General features: G+C 40.1%; 1 protein-coding gene across 1 annotated transcript in view; it reads left to right on the top strand.

Moving 5' to 3' along the window:
• ugcg (UDP-glucose ceramide glucosyltransferase) overlaps positions 1–20,560 on the top strand; it is a 107,525-nt gene extending 86,965 nt beyond the window's left edge. Inside the window, exons 4-9 of the mRNA XM_028804908.2 lie at positions 3,038–3,139; positions 3,883–3,995; positions 6,868–7,046; positions 8,937–9,023; positions 13,203–13,392; positions 17,995–20,560. Coding sequence (XP_028660741.1) covers positions 3,038–3,139; positions 3,883–3,995; positions 6,868–7,046; positions 8,937–9,023; positions 13,203–13,392; positions 17,995–18,165 — 842 coding nt within the window. The 3' untranslated portion in view covers positions 18,166–20,560. The remainder of the gene's footprint in view (positions 1–3,037; positions 3,140–3,882; positions 3,996–6,867; positions 7,047–8,936; positions 9,024–13,202; positions 13,393–17,994) is intronic.
• The last annotated feature ends 730 nt before the right edge of the window (positions 20,561–21,290 follow it).

The following is a 21,290-nucleotide window of genomic DNA, read 5'->3' on the forward strand; positions in this document are numbered from 1 at the left end:
AAGTGTCAGTGGCCTCCACCTGTTAAACCACTGCTGTTTTGGGGGTCATCTCATTGTTGCCCCTCTAGTGCACGTGTTGTTAATTTCATTAACACCAAAGCAGCTGAAAATGATTAACAACCCCCTCTGTTACTTAACTGGCCAGATCAATATTCCAGAAGTTTCATTGATTTGATGCTATACTCTTATTAAAAAGTGCTCCTTTAATTTTTTTGATCAATATTTATATATATTGTGGCGGTCGGCGGGGGCTGTGCCCAGCTCGGACTCCTGGAAGGACCGGGAGAGGGACTATGCCTCCCCCGGACCACGAGACGGCAGCTGCCCTGGTTTGTATGGGGGCCATGGGAACTGAGCATGGAAGCTCAACCCTGTAGGAGCCCATGGCCTCCGCCCGGGGGCGCCCAGAGGATTGAGGAGCCCTGGATGTCGGCACTTTCGGGTGTGGTGCCAAAAGGATTACCAGGGACACACTGAGTGCTGCCGGGTGCTCATGCTGCACTTCCGCCACACCAGGAAGTGCCGCAGGAAGTTCGTCAGTTGGGCACCTGGTGCATGTCCAGGTGGGTATAAAAGAGGCCGCCTCCCTCCAATCATTAGCTGGAGTCAGAAGGAAGAGGACAAAGCTCGTGAAGGAGGAACGGAGGCAGTGAAAGAAAGGAAGGACCATTGGAAGGCCCAGACTTGGAGGGTGTTTGGTGCAGGGGCACTGTGTGCTGTGTGGGACTTTGTTAGGGAGTGTAAATAAAAGCCGTATGTGTTTGACTTATCACTGTCTGCTTGTCTGTGTCTGGGCTGAATCTCCACTATATACTATATATATATATTAACTGTGTAAGCCTGTGCTGTAAAAAGCCCGGGGTCCTAGAAACTATTGAAATCATCAGAAAAAAAATTGAAATTTAGAGATATCAGGTAATTGAAAAGAACTACTCTGGGCATCTCTCTCCTAGGAGGATTCATTTTGCCGACGTGCTCACATCACTTGTGCATTAGCGGCGGAGGAAAAGTAATAGGGATATCGATGTTAGCAGCTAAGCGACGTTGTCTTTCTTCTGAGGTTTCATTTTGCTGACCTGCTGGCCCTGCTAGTGTTATTAGCGGCTAAGCGAGTTTTCTGTTTCCTCAGAGGTGGAGCCCTTACCCCGACTCCACCTCTCACTTCCGGGCTAGACAGACACACACACTTCCATGCATAGACGTTTATATATAAGATATATATAATCCTTCTATACATTTTAAACTTGATTTTAATGTTAAGCACATCATTAATCTCTCGTTCTGTTACTATCTTAGAGGTAAGGTAGTTATTTCAGATAAGGACAACAGAAGCTTCAAGGTAAGGTAGCTGTACAAACTCTGTACATGCAATAATAATAATACAATTTATTTATATAGCCCGTTTCCCATGTTTAATTTGACAGTAAAAACACTTTGAAAGTATTATAACTTGTTTAATGCCAGCTTTCCGGTAACAGAATATGCAGAAATGAAAGGAAATGTCCAATCACTGAGGAGCCAAAGAAAATGAGACCTACCTGTATGTATGTAAACGAATCAATGAAGAAAAAAAAGTGACATGTCAGGGTTTGAATGTCCTGATTATCCAGTAAAAGTGGACTTTAAAAGGATGTCTTAGGAAGAAAGGCATGGCTGGGAAAGTTTCATTCAAAAGTTATTTTCACTTTTTTCACATTTGACGTGCATTATAAGCATGTGTGCACATATGTGTGGCTGTCCAGAAGTGCGGTGTATGTGTTTATTTTTAAAGCTTTGTCGGGGCTTCTGGGGCTTATTTGCTTGTGAAAGCACTATATAATATTAGAATAAATGCAAATAAGCAACGGTACAACAAAAAGTAACAATAATTTTTTAAACAATAAGCAGCCAAACTCAAAAGAATAGTTTTGGCAAATTCTGCAGAAGCTTGGAAGAATTTACACATTCACACATTTACTTGAAAAGATTGCACTGTAGTTTCCCAACATGAACTTTTTAAATATTGCAGTGTAAAGGAGGCCACATAACACACTGGCATGGTTTACAAAGATGTGACACTTGTGTTGCTTTTTATTGTATTGGTGTTTTTTTATATTTATTCTAATGTTATCTACTGTTTTCACAAGCAAATAAGCCCTTCTGGCCCAGATAACTATTTTTAAAAATATTTTTGAGTAGCTTAAGATGTTTGCACAGAACTGTACATACATTTACATACTGGGAATTTATACAAACACATGCATATGTATATTTTTAAAATGCATTTGTACTGCACTGTTTAGCTTCATTTTATAGTGCTCTTGATCACTGAGAACTCTACCCAGTGTGACCACTGCTAGTAATAAAACTTGAAGAGGGTTTATCAAGGAATTTGTTTTACTTTCTGTGTGCTTCAAGGCACACCATAGGAAGGTCAGACTGTTTGCATGTGTGGCGTACCTTCATATACATCACTGCTTTAACAGGAGTTTTGAAGTTCTTCTTCAAATAAAGTCCAGCAGTTTTATGTTGCATCTAATGGCAGTTAAATGTATAATTCATACAGATAAAGTTGGTTTTAGTTTGTTTATTTATTTTTACAAATCCATCAGTAGTTACCATCACTTTAAGTTTATCTCAAGTCTGTAAATTTTGACACCACTCTGTTTAAAAAAAAAACAAACAAAAAAAAAAAACAGCAGCAGCAGCAGTTGCTAATCCGACAAAGAACAAATGGAGACTAAAGTGATGGAGACGCTAAACGGTGAATATCTGGGATTGCCTTACAGACCACCACCTTCCCTTCCTACAGCAGGCTTCTGCTAGTCAGTGGCAGAGACCGTGGCTTTCTAACCCTCTTCAGAGACTATAGAAGTGAGCAAGGACATCAAAAGCTGTATTTTGGATTTAACTGTGAAATACTCAAGTGAATAAATGAAAAATCAAATCTCCTTTGATTGTATTTCAGCAGATCAGAGAAGCATTGAGACACCTTTCTATTGATATACCGGCTTTCCTTTTCTATATTTAAATATTGTAATGTGTCCTTTTTTAACAGGTGGGAAGAAGGTTGGCATCAATCCTAAAATTAATAACCTGATGCCAGGATATGAAGTAGCCAAGTATGATCTTGTCTGGATATGTGACAGTGGAATCAGAGGTAAAATGTTTTCTATGTATACAAGATGCTTATTTTTATTCCTTTAATAAAAATAAGCAGTTTACTGTGTCATATTAGATTTCTCTTTAAACTCTGTATGGGGCACCAGTCTGTCATTGGGCACACACACACAAAAGCAAATTTCAGTTATCTTAAACTGCCCGATTTTAAGATGTGCGAGAAAGCTATATACAGTAGTCAAGAAACCCCATGCAGACTCAGTAAGAGCAACTTCACACAGGTAGTGTCAATGCCAGGACTGTGGAGCCGTGTGGCATCCCCACTAAGCCATGTGCCACCATGCCATTATCCTCTGTTTCATGTTTCATTCTTAATATGTGCCTTGCTCCAAGCTAAGGAATTTGAACCTTGTGACCTTTGGGTGTCACGGTGCCCAATGCTGTATACTGAATACAGCTGATCCTCACAATTGTTCCAGCTACTCAAAATCCCCTGTGCTCTTTTCTCTAGGCTGTGTCCTAATAATTTTTAAATGTTCCTGTATTATTTGTTCTGTTTCATGCCTCTCAGGATTATGTAGTGCACCTTAATTGCATTTGACTTTTTTGAACCTTGTCGTTTTATTGGTGACTCATATTGTACGTTCTTGCAGATAAGCACATTGCTGTGGTCACACTGCTAGTGTGGCTGAGGCCTGAAGCAGTGCCTCATCAGTAAAGTAAAGCAGCTGCTTCTGCATTGGCATCTTTATATACACGTGTGTTTGCATTTACATTTTACAGTGAAACCTGACACGCTGACAGACATGGCCAATCAGATGACTGAGAAAGTAGGGCTGGTTCACGGTCTGCCATATGTTGCTGACAGGCAAGGCTTTGCTGCTACGCTGGAACAGGTAAAGGTGTTCATATGTTACAGCGCCATATTAAGTGTGGTGCACTGCATGTTTCTTAATTGAATTCCTTTGAAGTAATAACAACAAGAGTAACATTTATTCCTATAGCAGGTTTTCATAAAAGATATGTAACTCAGATTGCTTTAGAAGAAATTAAGAAACAAATTACAATTACAGTGGATGCGTAATTTAAATGAAGTGAATCACAAAAAAATAATGTAGGCAAATTTCCATAATATAGATAAACACATGGATAATCGAAATGGCAGGAGTCATTAATTATGGAATACATTGCTAACTCACTTGTTTAAATCTCTAATGATTTTAAGTTCAATGCTATGTGGCCAGGGAGGACAGGAAAATAAAAACTACAATCAGCAAGATGGTGGAGAAAATACTGGGCATTCTACAAAACATAAAAGAAATAAAAAATATGACAAGAAACGTAATGCCTCATGACATTATTAGCCATTTTTATAGAGAGAATTTGAAGTTATTTTAAATGCAGTTTGCACTTAAAGGCACATTTGTATTTACTTTTTGTTTTTTCACACACACACCCTTCCCACTAAAGTCTCATACATTTGCTTCAGCAGTTAATTTATTAGAAGTGATTTTGATTCTAATGTCAAACACTCTTAAAATAAAGATCTGTTCACTTCTAATCTCACTACCATGTTACATTATACGATTTTTCCAGAGATTTTTGATTGCAGACTTCATTTATTGCCCCTGTTACCACCAGTCATGTAGACTGGTATGCCCAATGACTCAGTCCAACCTGATCCAAACAGGTTTTGATTTTATCTTAAGCCGTAGGGACAGGCTTGTGTGTGTGTGTGTGTGTGTGTGTGTGTGTGTGTGTGTGTGTGTGTGTGTGTGGAAGCTGACAGCCAATGAGTGTCTTCCCAGAAGTATAATAAATATATAATGCAACTTTGAGGAATAAAGAACATGAGTGTTTTGCACCTAGAGTAGAGAGACTCGTCCATCTAATGTTGCATATTTTAAATACCATGACAGAACTTGGAAATAAAGAAAAGGCAGAGATTGTGGCTGAACTTGCCGTACCTGTAAAGCCTTCACATGGGCATCAGTTCCGTCAGGCAGAACTTCGTAAATGAGAAATTGTGCTGGATAGTTGTTACACAGTTGTTTAGTTTGGCATACCCTGCGGCCCTGTTACCCTGTTGTGTAATCTGATATACTTGGGCATCGAGTTCAACAATTGCAACTGTTGCAAGTTTGGTGTCCCCTCTGACTAAAAAAGTCTTACAATGTGAAATCGGCTTAAGCTCCGATAGGTTATAGTAAGGGTTTTAAGAAAAACTGACCTCTCAAATAGGTGTTGTTAGAACCTTAGGAATTTCTTATTTTACAAAATATAAAGACATAATTATGAAAAATACCTTCTTTTTCAATTGATGTAATTTCATCCAGTCTGGGGTTGATTCCCTGCACCACTGATAAGCAGGTTCAGTGATGGAATGAATACACATGTGAGTGCTTTAAAAAGCCAATGTCACATTATTCGACTTCTTTCCAGAGGGTATGTCAGACTTGCTGACCACATGAATTTAAAGTCAATGGACATGTCAAATTATGTGAATGTGTGGCAATTTTCCAACATAGTTGTGCTCTCGCTTTTTTATGACCACCAGTAGTGTGCTGCCTGATGGAGCTGATGCTGTACAAAGGGTTAACAGGTACAGCAAGTTCACCCACAATCTTATCCCCTTTTTCTTTATTCCATTCTGTTGAGGTATGTAAACATTAGACATCAGATGGATGAGCTTCTCCTCTATCTCTGAAGTCCAGAACTCCCATGTTCCTTATTCCTTATCACTGTATTATATTCATTGTACTCATTGGCTGACGGCTGCCATGCACACAGAGCCCAACCCTACAACTAAAGACAAAATCAAACCTGAGTTGTCAAATACTTGGAGTGAATCGTTGGGGGTGTCAGATTACACGACTGGCCTAATGAGAGCATACTGCCGAGTGCCACCAACTGCCTCTGACTCTCTAAGATTAAGTAAATGAAGACGATAACTGAAAATTCCCGGAAAAGTCATTAAATGTTACATGGCCTTCAGAGGTACTAGAGATCTAATTTAAGGTTAAGCAAAAAAGGTTCAGTCCTTCATTGATTTAGAAGGCAAGATGATAAACCAAAGACCACAGTTAGTTGATGGTCAGTAAGAATGAAACTTTAAGGCAGATATCAAGAGTAGATCGAGACAGGAAGTTTAAGCAATTCCAAGTTGTGCTGTGAAGAGTGTGATCTTTTGGTGGTGTCTTAATAAAATGAAGGAGCAATCCAGAAGCTTGTTGAACATCCTGAAAGAAAGCTCAGCTCAGAAAGTGAAAAACAGCTTCTGCAGTATACACTTCAGCTTCTGTGAGAGTGAAAGGGCAGTCAATAGGCAGGTCGAAGCAGAACCCACTTAATAGACCACATAGCTCAGTATGACACTCTTGTTTGCTCTGATGGCACCTGAATGTTTTAAAAAGGAGATTTACAAGCTCTGGTCTGACAGTTCTGGTGGCAGGTTTATACATTTCCTTCTTCTGATCTGACCACAAAGTACAGACACCAATAATGAGGACAAACTCAACAATGGGCATACACCAGAATTACTGAGTGAATTTAAGCTTTTTAATTTTTTTTGTGTTATGGTTCCTTTAATATATAGCATTTTAATGTACTAACTTAATTATAAACACATAGTAAATAAACACAAGTGAATTATTTTATTATCAAATGTCAGTTACAGAAAGTGCTTTGTAACAGCAGAACTCCATTCAGGTACTGTGTTGTGGTAATGCCATATTTAACATTTAGCTTGGACTTTGCTCTCCATTCCAGGTGTATTTTGGAACATCTCACCCACGTTCTTACATTTCAGCCAACGTCACTGGCTTTAAATGTGTGACTGGAATGTCCTGTTTGATGAGGAAGGATGTACTGGATCAAGCAGGAGGCCTCATTGCATTTGCGCAATATATTGCAGAAGATTACTTCATGGCCAAAGCCATTGCAGACAGGTAATGGGCATGTTCTCATTTCATACCAGCTCACGGTTTGCCTATCTGCTGCTCACTGCACATGAAAAAAAAAGAAAACAGAGCTTACTGTGTTCATGCTCCATAAAAGCTTCCTTCCCTGCCTGCCATATCAAGTTCCTCCTGGGCAACATTACAGAGGCATTTAGTTAGAGTCAGTTAAGAGTTATGGACGAAGTTCCAATTAAGCTAAAAGCACACTTAGAAATTCACTAGCTGCTAGTGGCGGAAATATTCAATGCGCTTTTAAATGTGGAACAATGAATGGCATCTAATAACTGTTAATTCAGTGAGTTCACTAATGTAAGATGTTACTGGTTTACTCATCACAGTGTTTCAGAATTTTTCTGTAGTATTGAGCAAGCCAGCATGTTATCTCTTTAAAAACTCAAAGACTTTGCATGTGATATATAGTAGATATGTCTAATGATATATAGTAGAGCGCTTTTAAGTAGTGAGAAAAGTGCTATATAAATGCAAAGAATTATTATTATAATTATTTGTTGGCATAAAAATATGTGGTCAGGTATAAAGGGTTATATGGAATAATATGTGTAAGAAAAATTAAAAACCATTCAATGCCCAAAGGTGTAAGGCGCGTCTGATAATTTCTTGTGACACTTAATATCCAGTTTAGCGACATAAGAATGAGAGTTTACAGAAAGATTTTTTGTAATGTACTTTAGAGTTTATTACTGCGATATCTTAAAGAAAAACAAATAATTTTCTGGATAGTCAGAAGTAGTTTTTTTTGGTACTTTACAGGAAGACCTAAAACAATTGGAAGCCCCTATATTCATTAACTGCTCCTCAGGCTCATTCTGGTTATTCTAGTCTTGATCCCGGGGTCTCTTTCACCATGACGTGTCATTTTGAGCAGTGGGGATAATTGTTCAAATACAAATTAGTAATTTTCTTTTATTGAGGCACAGCTGCTCACACAGTGCATCCCAGATTACAGTGAAAGTGAAACCATAACAGAACAGTTCAAGACAATTCAAGGCAGTTTTATGTGTCACTCCAATCATACATGGAGTATACATAGAGACAATATGATGTGTCTGTAGGACCACTGTGCAAAGTGATAACCACAAAATTAACAGAAAGCTCAAAAGTCAAACAATCGGGCTGGTGTACAGCAGTTTAAAGAGGCTGGGCGAAGAAGAGTTGTTGCAGAAGTAGATGCAGTTCCCATACCCTCAGGCTAAACCTATTGGTGATGTTTGTCAGGTCGCGGTGGGACATAACCCAGAGAAGAAGAGCGAACAGAAGATGCTGATAGGAAATCACATAGGAAGAGATCATCAGCAGTGATAGACTGGCTGTTCAGAGTGTTGCTGAATTCTCCAGTAATATTACTGCAAAAATAATACAGTACAGTACATCCTTATGAAACAACAGTGAATGTTTGTCATAAAAGTACCCCAACTGAACCTCTAAACCAAAAAAAAGCATTTCCATCAGGCTTGTTCTTGAGTTGAACACATTTGCTGGTCTGGATTTTAATATTTATGTTAAAGGGGGATCATTTGAGGGTTTGGGTATAAACCTTAGCAGTCCTAAACAGGAGTTGTAATATAGCGCTGGTGTAGCGGTTTGGGGATCGAAAGGAAGATTAAAAACAATAATATTTTGGCTTTGTGGTTTATGCATTTTGAAAGTGACTGTTACCATCAGAACTAATCGGAGTGCACCGTTTGTGATCCTACAGTGTAACCAAATTACGTTGGATTCTCGATGTACAACGGAGACGGGCTCATGCCACATAAATGCGTGCTTTCTAGACTTGCAAAGCAACAAATTATTGCTAATGACGGCAGGAATCAGAACACCTTTGTATGCAGGTATTTATTAATGTATTTTTGACTTTAGGGGATGGAAGTTTTCCATGGCGACTCAAGTTGCAATGCAGAACTCAGGCTCCTACTCCATTTCTCAGTTTCAGTCACGGATGATCAGGTATTTGTTTTTTTATTCTTGCTGTTTTTGCTGTCCTTATTTTTAAACTTTGAATGCTTGAAATAATTAAAAAATTATATTAAATGCCTAGTGAATATGAAATGTTGTAACAATTGTCAGGGCTGATTTTAAACATGTTTATTTAAAAGGTGCTAACTGTATTCATTTGGAATGTGCACGGAGGAGTCCCAGCTCTGCTAGTGTCCTCACTGCCTTCAGACTAACGGTGGACACTCCATGGCATTTGTGCCAGACAACTGTCAGAATTAAAGTTTTTATTGTTAATAGGATATTATTAGTTAAGCGGCATATTCCAAGACACAAATACTTTCTCTTCCAAATGAAAGACCCTTTGCAATGCATTTATTTGGTTGTTTATGTATTTAAGTGGGATCTAATACAGAGCTGACAAACTGTTCTATCTCGCAAATTTTAAAACAAGACAACTGCAAAGATTTAAAAAAAAAAAAAAAAAAAAAGACCAAGAGTTTCAGACGGTGCTGAGACCCTGCAGCTCAGCTATAGGTGACATCTTTCATTCTGATCTCTCATGTCAGGAGACAAGTCTGAACTTCTCGGGTCACCAGCTCCATTTACTCTTCAGATAACTTCAGTAACGCTTAGGTGTGGCTGAAGGGAAGTAACCCGTATCTGCTACTGCAGGTATGCCTGAACTTGCCACATCAGCAAACTTCCATGACCACTACTTATTATTTTTTTTTTATTATTTTTTTGTGCTGAATTTTGCCTCTGGGTATTGTTTTAATTTAGTGGTTCCTTAGATTTTTGACATTTGCGTCAGAGGTGATTTTGTTTAAAAAGTGAGCAGCTTAAAATTTCTTGGAGTGACCATCACTGATGAACTGTAGCAGGCACAGCTAATTTCAGCTCTTCTCAACGTCTTAACTTCCTCAGACATCAGAGAGCAGCAGATGTTTCTCCATCTGTTCTCGTAAACATCTACAGGGGCACAGTGGAGTCCTTCCTCACAAGCTGCATTACATCCTGTGATAGCACATGCTTAGCTCAAGACCATAATGCAGTGCAGAGGGTGATGATGGCCTTACAGAATGTTACAGACCTGCTGCCTTCTGTTCAAAACACACCACACACACACACACACTGACTGAATAATTAATATCTCGGCCATCCTGCATAGCCACCTTTCTCTCTTCAAAGCCATTGGCACTTGTACCAGTAGATTCAGCACCAATTTCTGTAAGACTGCTGAACAGTCAATCATAAGAATTCAAGTATTTCATACGGACATGTGCCACTGTACAGCTCCATTTGGGAACGGCTATTGGCCATATATCAGTTACAAAGTGTGCGGGTCATTGCATTGAGGCTCTGTGGGTCGGGTGTGGGTCACTGGATGGTATACTTTAATTGCCATTATGGAGCCACACAAAGCAATCTTCAAGTCTCTGCATTCGCATGCTGGGTTCATATAAGGCTGAGTTTCTCAACAAATGGGACATGGGTTGCCGTCCTTGGTTTGTGAGTGGTTCGGCTAAGCCAGTGTTTTTGAACCATTGGGTTGAGACTTGGGTTGCTGCTGGAGGGTCGCCAGTTGCTGTTATTTGTTGGCAGCTGGGTCACATTGGGTCACCTAAACAATCAGCAGCACTGCATGATATGTTTTCCTGTTTCTGAGTGAGCTTGTTTTACCAAGGGGGTGCTTTGCAGTAGCTGCTTGTGGGTCATCAATGAATTTATAAAGGCGAAAGGCATAAGAATTAGCCACATGGAGCAGCACTGATGAAAAATTTAAAGGGCCCTCCAAGAGTCAGAAAACAAATAAGAACCTGTGAAAAAACAATAATGAAAGATTTTATTACTGTGCCTGGTTTTGGCAATTTCTAGAACATCATTACCTCATTGCTTTCCTATGGCCCTTTGCTGTAAAGTACAAAGCACCTCAGCTTGGTCATCCATAAATCACAGCATGATTGTATTTAATATTTACGTCTGTATTATTAGCCCAGTCTCCTGTTTGGGAGGCAGCAGTGCATCATTGAGTTGCCCACAGGTAATATATGATGAAGTATATTTATTACATTTGTGTTTTAACAAGGTCATTTATACATTGATAATGGTAATGTTATACAAAAAAAATTTAAATTGTTACCTAATAACTCAATTCATTTTGAACCTTTTCTTGTATTGTGTTTTCGCTCTGAAATCATAGAAAATGCCCTATACAAACAATTTCCACTTGTGTGTGTGTGTGTGTGTGTGTGTGTGTGTGTGTGTGTGTGTGTGTGTGTGTGTGTGTGTGTGTGTGTGTGTGTGTGTGTGTAAAATGGTGTGAGTGTAAAATGGTGAGTGTTGCGAAGGGGTGGACTACTAACAACTTCGTCAGGACCAAAAGGACCTTACCCAGGTGCCAGTAGACAGTGGTAAGTCCACCTTGACCAACTCAGCAGGCCAGTGTGGGATGGCAGGGGTGTCTAAGTGGCAGTAGACCTGGCATGTGTTGGGTTTTTGAAGTAACACCATCTGGGGCATCTGTCTGAGATAATGGGGTCAGCAGCCATAGGGAGACAGACAGGGCCGAGGGAGCATAAGAGAGATGCAAGGTGTACAGGAATACCAGGGAGAAGGAAAAATGGATAACACAGATGGCGGTCCAGGCCTTTTTATGGTGGTCCAGAATCAGCAAGGCTCTTGTGCTCTTGTATTATCTACCCCTTTTTTACTTGGTGTTCTTTTTTTTATGTATGTACAAATAACCAAGTAACTCTTTGATCCCTTTATACTGTATCCCTTGACAACATTCCAGGTAATAGTTGGCAACATGACGGCAGCCTCCCTCCCTCTATACAAAAAGTAATGGATGCAAGGCAGGAAGCTGCGACCAGTGAACTGTTATCTAAATGTCTGTTTAAGCTCCGAGAGCACTTGACTTTAAATTACTTACGTAAACTGTTCCAGGTCATAAATCTTGTAAGAGTGCAGCAAATAAAAGTGAAAGGCCTCATTAGCAGCTCCTATGTGTTTGTAATTCTTTCAGCACTTTATACTAAATTGTGTTTCTAAATTTATTGTTCCGGCTTAGGCCATACTTCACTTTTTAAGTTGTTATTAAAATGCGGCTACTGGTCAGTATGCAGATTCCTAAATGCAAATGAAAATACTGAAGTCTGGAAAACCTTAATGAATATTATTTATTATTTCATGTTTTTTGTTCATAACACAAAACTAGAGAGGCCTTGTAAATTTTTTCTTCTAACATTTTTTTGCTATCTTGAAAAATGTACAATAGTAGGAATTGATGGTTTAAGATATCATTATGCTAAAGCAGCTACATGAGGATGTGTATCAGAAGTAAAAACGTAAGATACACACAAGGCCCGAATCTGATCGTACAACTTCATATATATGACTAAAGGCCAGTGATTTTACGTGACTTTGCCAGTGATTTTCTGCTGTAGCCTGCATGTACGTAATCTTAGCGAGTCGGAGGCAGTCGCCTAATGTGACATCTCCAGTGACTCACCCCAGCTAAAAATAAAATCAAGCAGGTTTGATTTTGTCTTTAGCTGTAGGGGGGGACTAACAACCAGTGAATGCTCAACTGGAAGTACAATGCACAGAATGTAACAATGAGGAATAGAAACACAGGGGCTTTGAAACGTTACAAACAAAAGTGAAGCTTCCCTTTCTGATGTGTCATGTTTTATGTACCACTATAGAATGGAAAAAGAAACATAATGATTAAGACTGCGGTTGAACTCGCCATACCTGTTAATCCTTCATATCTGTCCACAGTAGCATGTCGTTGACTGTCTAAAAAAGAGGCGAACATGACTTTGCTAGAAAGTCAGCACCCAGTTGGTAAATGTGACATGGGCAGCGATTCCGTTCATATAAATTGACATGGTGGGGCAACAAGATCAGTAACTGCTACTGTCGAGAAATCTGACATAGCCCATGGCTAGAGGTTGTGTGATGTGACAATCAATGTGAAGTGTGTGGAAGTGGCCTGTGACTTTATAAAAACCAGGATGAACTGTGTCATCCACCTGTAATTAATTTCTGGGTCATGGAGGCCAAAGCCAATCCCAGCAGCGTCAGCATTGTTTTGAATTCTGAATGGACTTAAGTAAACTTGGCTACTCTGATTCCCGTTTTATGGGAGATTTACTGCTAAACTCATTGATTTTTCATTTTCAGGTGGGCCAAACTTCGAATCAACATGCTTCCAGCTACAATCATCTGCGAGCCGATCTCTGAGTGTTTTGTAGCCAGCCTCATCATTGGGTGGGCAGCACACTATATCTTCAAGTGGGACGTCATGGTCTTCTTCATGTGTCACTGTCTAGCTTGGTTCATTTCAGATTACATCCAACTGCGTGGAGTTCAGGTACAGTGGCTTTCACTTCTCATGGCTTGGTGTCCAGTTTGAGAAAGCTGGAGAGTCTTGTACTGTGATAAGTACCACAATATGGGCAATATACACCAAATAGTGAATTTGCTTAATGTTTTATATTTGGGTTTGTTTGCCTAGATCTTTTTGATGTCAGCTAATAATTTGATCCTGTGTCTATGCAGTGGTTAATAATCAGACTTGTAGTTTTAAGAAGTGTCGACTCACACTAAATAATTTGTGATTTAACAAGTAAATATGCACATTCCCTTGGATTGGATTAGGAGGATTCTTTTTTTTTCTTTTTTTTTCATTCTTCTGTTCATGTCTATAGATTAGTAAGTTCTCATAGGCAGTGTCAGGCTCTAATATGATGAAAATGTTAATTATTTTTTGTTTTTGCATCCTGCTTTAGTGGATATTTTAAAAGTGTTAATGTGCTTCACTAGTAAATGCTGCATTTCTTTGTCACCCCAAAACATGATACGGTAGAGACCCCTACACTGACACATTTACTCTTACATTTACATTAGCACAAGAGAAACAAGTAAAAAAAAGTCAGATGTGTGGTTTATGAAAAGAACATAATTAAAGAAAAAAATACTAAATAAAGTCATTCAGAAAATCTGAGAGCCGGGACCACCAGGCACATCGAGTGGGCGTTAGTGGACTCTGCAGATGTTTGGCTGCATGACATATTTCAGAAAGAGAAGGGTGGCAGCAGCACAGCTGTGGTCCAGTGGTCATTTGTAAAGAGCCGGCCCACTGGTCAGATAAAGCTGGCGAGGATCTGATAGGTCGGCCTCCAGAGTAGAAATTGGCCAGATGCCAAACATTCAGACCCTGCACCACTGGGGTGTTGAAGGAGGCCAAACTGTCATGAAATGAGGCAGCAGTGGCGCTAGAAGAGCCATTTAGAAATGTGATGTTTGGGGAAAGATAAAAACAATCTAAAAAAAGCCATTTTGAAATAAAGCCTGCAATAATTACAGTAAGTTCAGCATAATGTAGCCAAATAAAATGACGATTTTGCATTTCATAATAAATCAGATGACTTTTGTTCACTTATGTATTTTTTCACAATGTAATGACTCATTTGTGAATATTACACATTTTCATGTCACTATTTAATGTTTTTATCACAATTTAATGACTTACTTATATGTATTGCTGCACTTTTTCATGTCACTTTATTTTATTTTTGCACAATGATAATTTATTTCATGGATGTCTTTTATTTATTTAATTTGGCACATTTTAACAAAATAAAGCCAAGCAAACTATTAAAGGCACAGTAACTGCCTGCCAGGCTGCCATGCCTCCTCTCGGGGCTCCCACTCATAACTTGCTGAAGCTGCCGTACATGTGACTTTATAATGGAGTTTCAGGCATCGTGAAGCAGGCCTGAGCCCAAGGCAGATGTTTTCACTCAGGGGGTGCCATTTCGAGGCACAGAAGACCCTTTAGTTCAGCGTGCTTCCATCATCCCAGTGCAAACCAAATTCAGTGTTGCAGCAGTCGTCTCTCTGCATGTTTTCTTTACATTTCAGATGCACGCCCTGAAAACCTAATTTCTTACAGTGGACCTTGTTAAAGAAATAAGAGACAGTTAAATATTCTGTCATGCATGTTTGTGAAGAAATTTGCCAAATCGTTTTTCAAACTCTAAGCAATACATCAGATTTTTTTTTCTTTTAAGGTTTATATTTTTAAAATGTTTGAAAGTTTTACTGTCAGTTATTGTAGCCAGTTTATTTATTATTTATTTATTTATAGATACATACACAGTGGATTCATAAAGTGTTCAGACCCCTTCACTTTCTGCACACTTTATTGTGTTGTAGATTTAATTTTAAATGGATAAATTGCCATTTTTGTCCATCAGTCCACACACTAACTGTTTATAGAAAGGTGTGCCAATTTATTTATTACCTTATTCATGCAAGTATTCGAACCCTTGTAGAGGACTGGGCAGGGAAGTTAATGGGTGGCACAGAGTGGAAGGACGTGTGGCAGCAGTGTGTGTGCCAGGGCCAGCCACAGAGTAGTAGGTAGTGGCGAGGGGCTTCGACCAGGTAAAGCAGGGCACTTCTCCACCTGCTCCAGCTAAAGCTCCGCGGTGCTGTCCTATGCTTGTGTACAGTGCGCATGTATGGCGCTTTGGTATCATCTGTATGAGTATAAGACAGCAACGTTCACTCACACGTCACACTTAATAAGTCAGAGGCGGTGCCGTTTGCAGTGGTAGCACTGCTGTCTCACAGTAAGGAGATCATGGAGTTTGTGTGTTCCACTCCAGGTGCTCTGGCTTCCTCCCACAGTCCACAGGCATGCAGGTTAGGAGAACTGGTGACACTGAATTGGCCCTGGTGTGTGTTTGGTGGGTGTGTGTGTATTCACTCTGTGATGGACTGGCACCCACCCAGCCCAGGGATTCTTCCTGCCTTGCGCCCTATTCTGGTTGGAATAGGCGGAGTGGTGGCTCTGAGGCTAAGGATCTGCGCTGACATCCCGAAGGTTGCCGGTTCATATCCCCGTCACTGCCAAAAGAGATGCTACTCTACTGGGCCCTTGAGCAAGGCCCTTAACCTTCAATTGCTCCAGGGGTGCTGTACAATGGCTGACCCTGTGCTCTGACCCCAAGGGGTATGCGAAAAGATGCATTTCACTGCGTGTTGTCCTGTATAACTATGTATGTGACAAATAAATAAAGAATTAACCCCGTCACAGTGACTAGCAACCCGTCGCTTGTACTTTATTTTTAGGTTTCCACCAAGCCGAGAACTGCTGTGCTTTATTTGTTGAGTGTTTTTTACAACAGTAACAGAAGTGCAAATGATCTGATTCCATCATAAACAGAACACAGGGTCATTCCAAAAATGTAATATTAAACATTAAACCCCATAACACATGGCTGACTCAGTCATTTCACATATAGCCTCAATATAAATATTACCTGTACATCTACTGCAATGGTCAGAGTGATTTTCTACACCAGTGCTGTGCTGGACTGGTGACATCACTTCAAAAGAGGACCGACAAACCAAAATGCTGATTACAAGGGCAGGCTCAGTTATGGGACGCATTCTGGACCCCTAGAGGTCATAGCAAAGGATAGAGTTCAAATAAAGCTGAGTACTGTTATGAACAATGCTGCACATCCTCTCTGTGACACACCAACACTGAGGACTTTCAGGTGAATTGTGTCAAGAAACACGACGGTGGCTCCTTTATACCAACAGCAATACACCCATAATATACAGACAACGAAGGTGACGTTATTGTGAAAATTAGAAGGGCAAGTCCCAACTCACACATTGACTCCCATGTGCTGATGTGTCGTCACCAAGGCAGACACAGCTGTGACCTCAATAAAACGGCTGCTGTTTTTAATAGCCTTACACGTTAAACTTGTCAACAACATCAGTCACTGAAAAGTTGTCATCACCTCTGTGCCATGTTTGCTGTTTTGTCTCGCTTTCTTCCCACACTCCACCATGCTTCTCTTCACATTATTGTTCTGGGGAAGGCTTAACTGGTGCTTGACCAGTGCTGTTCAGCAGTTCCAGAGGTGCTCCACTCAAGCCTGTTGTAGAGAGAGAATTTTATTTGTCCCCGGGGGGAAATTTGGCTTTTTACAGAAGCTCATTAAATAAATTAATAGATACATAAATTCTGTATACTGTGTGCATATATATATATATATATATATATATATATATATATATATATATATATATATATATATATATATATATATATATATACATACATACACACAGTGGTCTGAATACAGCAGAATGATTAAAAAGAAAGAAAGCTGTCCCAGTGAGGCATTATCCAGACATATTGCTGTTGGTATAAAGGAGCCCCCCTTAGTGTTTCTTGACACACTTCTGCTAAATAATCTGTTGTCTGAAAGTCCTCAGTGTCGGTGTGTCACAGAGAGGATGTGCAGCATTGTTCATAACGCCACTCAGTTTTGTTTTAATTCTTTCCTTTGCTGCGACCTCCAGGGTGTCCAGAATGTGTGCCATAACTGAACCTGCCCATGTAATCAGCCTTTTGGTTTGTTGGTCCTCTCTTGAAGAGATGTTACCAGACCAGCACGCCAGAGTGTAGAGAATTCCCCAGTTATACAAGATGTGAAGGATGTCACTCATCACATTAAAGCAATGCCATCTCCTAAGGAAAAGGAGTCTGCCCTGCCCTTTCTTCTACAGCTCCCCTGTGTTTAAATAAACGTAAATATTTTGTACATAAAGAGTCAAACACAAAAAACCAGCGTCAAACTCCATGTCTGCGTGCGTAGTCACTTGTCCAATTCGTGTGCTTCTAATTCTGAAGCTGGGTGATGTTCTTGGTGCCCCTGCACCATCCCTTGTCACGTGTGCAGTGGCAGACCAACGACTCCATCCTCCAAGTCTGCCCAGTATGACAGCATTGCATTCATTCTTAGTCACTAGCGCTGATGTTGTCAAAAAGCACCTGAAGATGCTGTGCATGAAGCTTTTTTTAACACAGCTGTTCATATTCCGTAAGTCTACTCGATGTGAATGTTTCACACCCAAACGTCTTTGTCTTCTGCTTGCTTTCCAGGGTGGGGCCCTGTGCTTCTCTAAGCTGGACTATGCCGTGGCTTGGTTTATTCGAGAGTCCATGACAATATACATCTTTCTGTCAGCGCTGTGGGATCCGACAATCAGCTGGAGGACGGGACGGTACAGATTGCGCTGTGGAGGCACTGCAGAAGAAATACTTGATGTGTAACAACTGACAGTATTGGGACTCAATGTGAATATGAAGATGAAAATGGATGCAAATGAGGCCTGTAGCCGTACATCATGTTAAGATTACATGCCAAGTTGTTTGGGAAATTCAGCCTTTGACAGTTTTTACCTGTACCTTTAAAAGTATTGATTATTTATGTATATGTGGCACTTGCAGTTTATCTTCAGCAGCTTGCATAAGCCAGTTAGAAAACAAGTTTTGTCACTGGGGAGGAAGAGATGGACGTACACAGCAGTCATGCAATTATGAACCCCGGGAAGGTAAATTAGGATAAAACTTCTTCTGTTCCATGATGCTTTGTGGCTGAGGCCCGTCATGTGCTTTGTGCTGATGCTCAGAGGTTTCCTTTCCATTTATTACAACGTCTTATGTAATTATAAGCAGTCGATGGGTGCTACAGCAAAGAGCGGCCTCCACACCGCCAGACGTCGGCAACTATGCTCCCAAGGACAATGACGTGCAAGTGTTTGAAAATCCTTCAGATGTGTAAGGGAACCTTTGAAAATCCCACTTTGTTATCTTCAACTCTAATGGTCTTTCCCTGGAACTTCATCCCCTTTTTTTTTCTCTCTCAGTAAAGTTTGCAGAACATACGTGTTTGGGGAGCTGGGATGAAAAACAGCCCACCCTTCAGGGAATGAAAAGCATTTCTGTGTGTGGCTGACTGTGTCGTCTTTTTTTTTTTTTTTTTTAATATATATATATAAAATGAACTGTATATTTTGGTGTCATAAACTTTTGTAGATAGTAGAAAAGAAACAGCAATAAATATGAATCAACTCAACACAATATGAATATTGGAACAAAATATTAGACTGAAAAGAAAGCAATGGAAATTGTATCGACAGGTAGTCTGCCAGTTTTCAAACCAAACGTGTCGTATGTAGATGCCTCCGTTATGAATGTAAGCCTGCATGTGAAAGGGCAAATATTGATAAAATGTTACTTTACCTGCGGTGGGTTGGCACCCTGCCCAGGATTGGTTCCCTGCCTTGTGCCCTGTGTTGGCTGGGATTGGCTCCAGCAGACCCCCGTGACCCTGTGTTCGGATTCAGCGGGTTGGAAACTGGATGGATGGATGGATGTTACTTTACATTGAACAATGGCTAAAAGAGAAATTGTAGCACAAAGTGTGTTTGGGACAGGGTGGGATTTTGGCTGGGTGGGTGAGGATTATTTCCTAATATTTCAACTGTGAGGTCAGGAGGAGTTCCTGTGTGCTGCTTGTGACTTGTCAGAGCACTGAGCTAAATGTCCCGTTTTGTTTCTTCCTTCTGAGTGGAGTGTGTGTACATTTAGACACAGAGAGTGGTTGCACACAGAGTTGTTGTTGTGACCTTTTGTACTGCCGAGACTGAAAATATTTTGTGTTATGCTGTGGGGAACCGGATTTCAATTTTTTTATTTATTTTTTTTTTGTAACACACATTTATCGGTGAACTTGGTCAACAAAACCTGAGCATGATCTGGAGCTTTTTTTACAGCATGTGGAGGTGTTTTGGTCCTGTGAACAACTTACGCTTCTCCTGAGTTGCTGGTGATTTAAGAGGAGGGTCTGCGTGACCGTATCAGGGCAGTGAAAGCAATAAAAGCCCACAGACACTGAAGTGAAGCGTGCGTGTGTGTTGTGGAGGGCAGCAGAGCCCGCGCGGCCGTGCGCAGAGTAGCCAAATCAAGCTGTTTGAACACCATAGGATACAGGCCACTGATAATATTCAGTCTGAGCTTTAATTAGCCTTTTTCATCCATTCACAGTTGTACATATGATGTGTAATAGAATATTTATTTAAAATGCTATATGTTCCTCCATGTGCCAGTGTGTTTATACACATTTCCTTGTCATTTTGCTTTGTGCTCTCGGGTATTTGAAGGCACTCGTATCATGTCTGCAGTGTTGTTGATTTCTAAGGACCATCCATTGTGACACTCGCCTTATGACATACTCGAGAAAGATCTGAAGGGCAGCTGACCGTAGGAGTAAAAGCTTCAGATTTGCTTCTAGTTTGTGCCATTTATCAATAAAAGAATTAAAGGAAAAAAAATGCTCTGGTTGTGATCCACCACTGACACACTTGTACTGTTCCTTTTTATTAAAGTTGTCGGTTTCTTGTATATCCTGTTCAGGTCATTGTTCTCGTTTGCCTAAAAGCAGAGGTGCACTGCGTTTCGTATGGAAATCAGTGTGAAAGCAAGTGGGCTCAGAGCATCAGTGTCTTTTTTTTTGTGTGTTTTCTTTTGTTTTGGGTTTTTTTTTTGTTTTTTTTTTCTGTTTTTCATTTGTTTTGTAAAATGTCCTGTGTATTCTGAATGCTGAAACCACAGCTGGAAACTGTGATGTAAGAGAATAATAAAACCTTTATTAAAAAAAAAAAAAGTTGTTTTTTTTTTTAATATGAAGAGTAATCGCAAAAAGAGACCAAGATAAGACAAAGGACAGAAAGAGTTTTTTTTTTCTCTCCAAAAAAGCAAACCCTTAACTAAACAAATCTAAACTCTGCATCCAGAGGCAGTACCTGAATTCAGAGTTAAAACCAGAGGGTCCAAGAACATAAGTGTCAAAAGAAAAACAGGAGTCTAACACCAAACCCCCTCAATTGGGGCCTGCCTCCTTGGGCTCCAGATTAAGGAGACAGGGCAGATGACTAAATGAATTGCATATTGTATGTTATTAATATATCGGTAACAACACACACTACAGACTGAGCACAGCTTCTACACATCCTCCTCGTATCCTGGTGCTTCTCTCTGGTTCTCCATAAACATGTGCCAATTCGGCTGATTTGGTAACTTTAAGTTGCTGTCTGCCTGTTGATTGCTGTATAAAATTGCACAAAAGGTGCCACCTGGACCAACCTTGAACCTGCTTTGCTGGTGCTCCACGCCGACATCAAACTATGAAGTCTCCAAATGGCCGCTGAGTGGATAATGGAATAACAATGTTGGCCGCCTTCACACGCTTTGTTTTTGTTTTTTTTTTTAACAAAGAGTTTTAGCTGCAGGTGAATGCTGCTCTGCTCACCTGGTGGGAGGAATGAGGGTCAGCAACAAAAAGAAGGCGACTGCCAGCTTCATTCAGCTTCATTTAGTATGCAATGTGGGAATAC

This window comes from Erpetoichthys calabaricus, chromosome 7 (assembly GCF_900747795.2).
Source record: "Erpetoichthys calabaricus chromosome 7, fErpCal1.3, whole genome shotgun sequence".
Taxonomy (NCBI): Eukaryota; Metazoa; Chordata; class Cladistia; order Polypteriformes; family Polypteridae; genus Erpetoichthys; species Erpetoichthys calabaricus.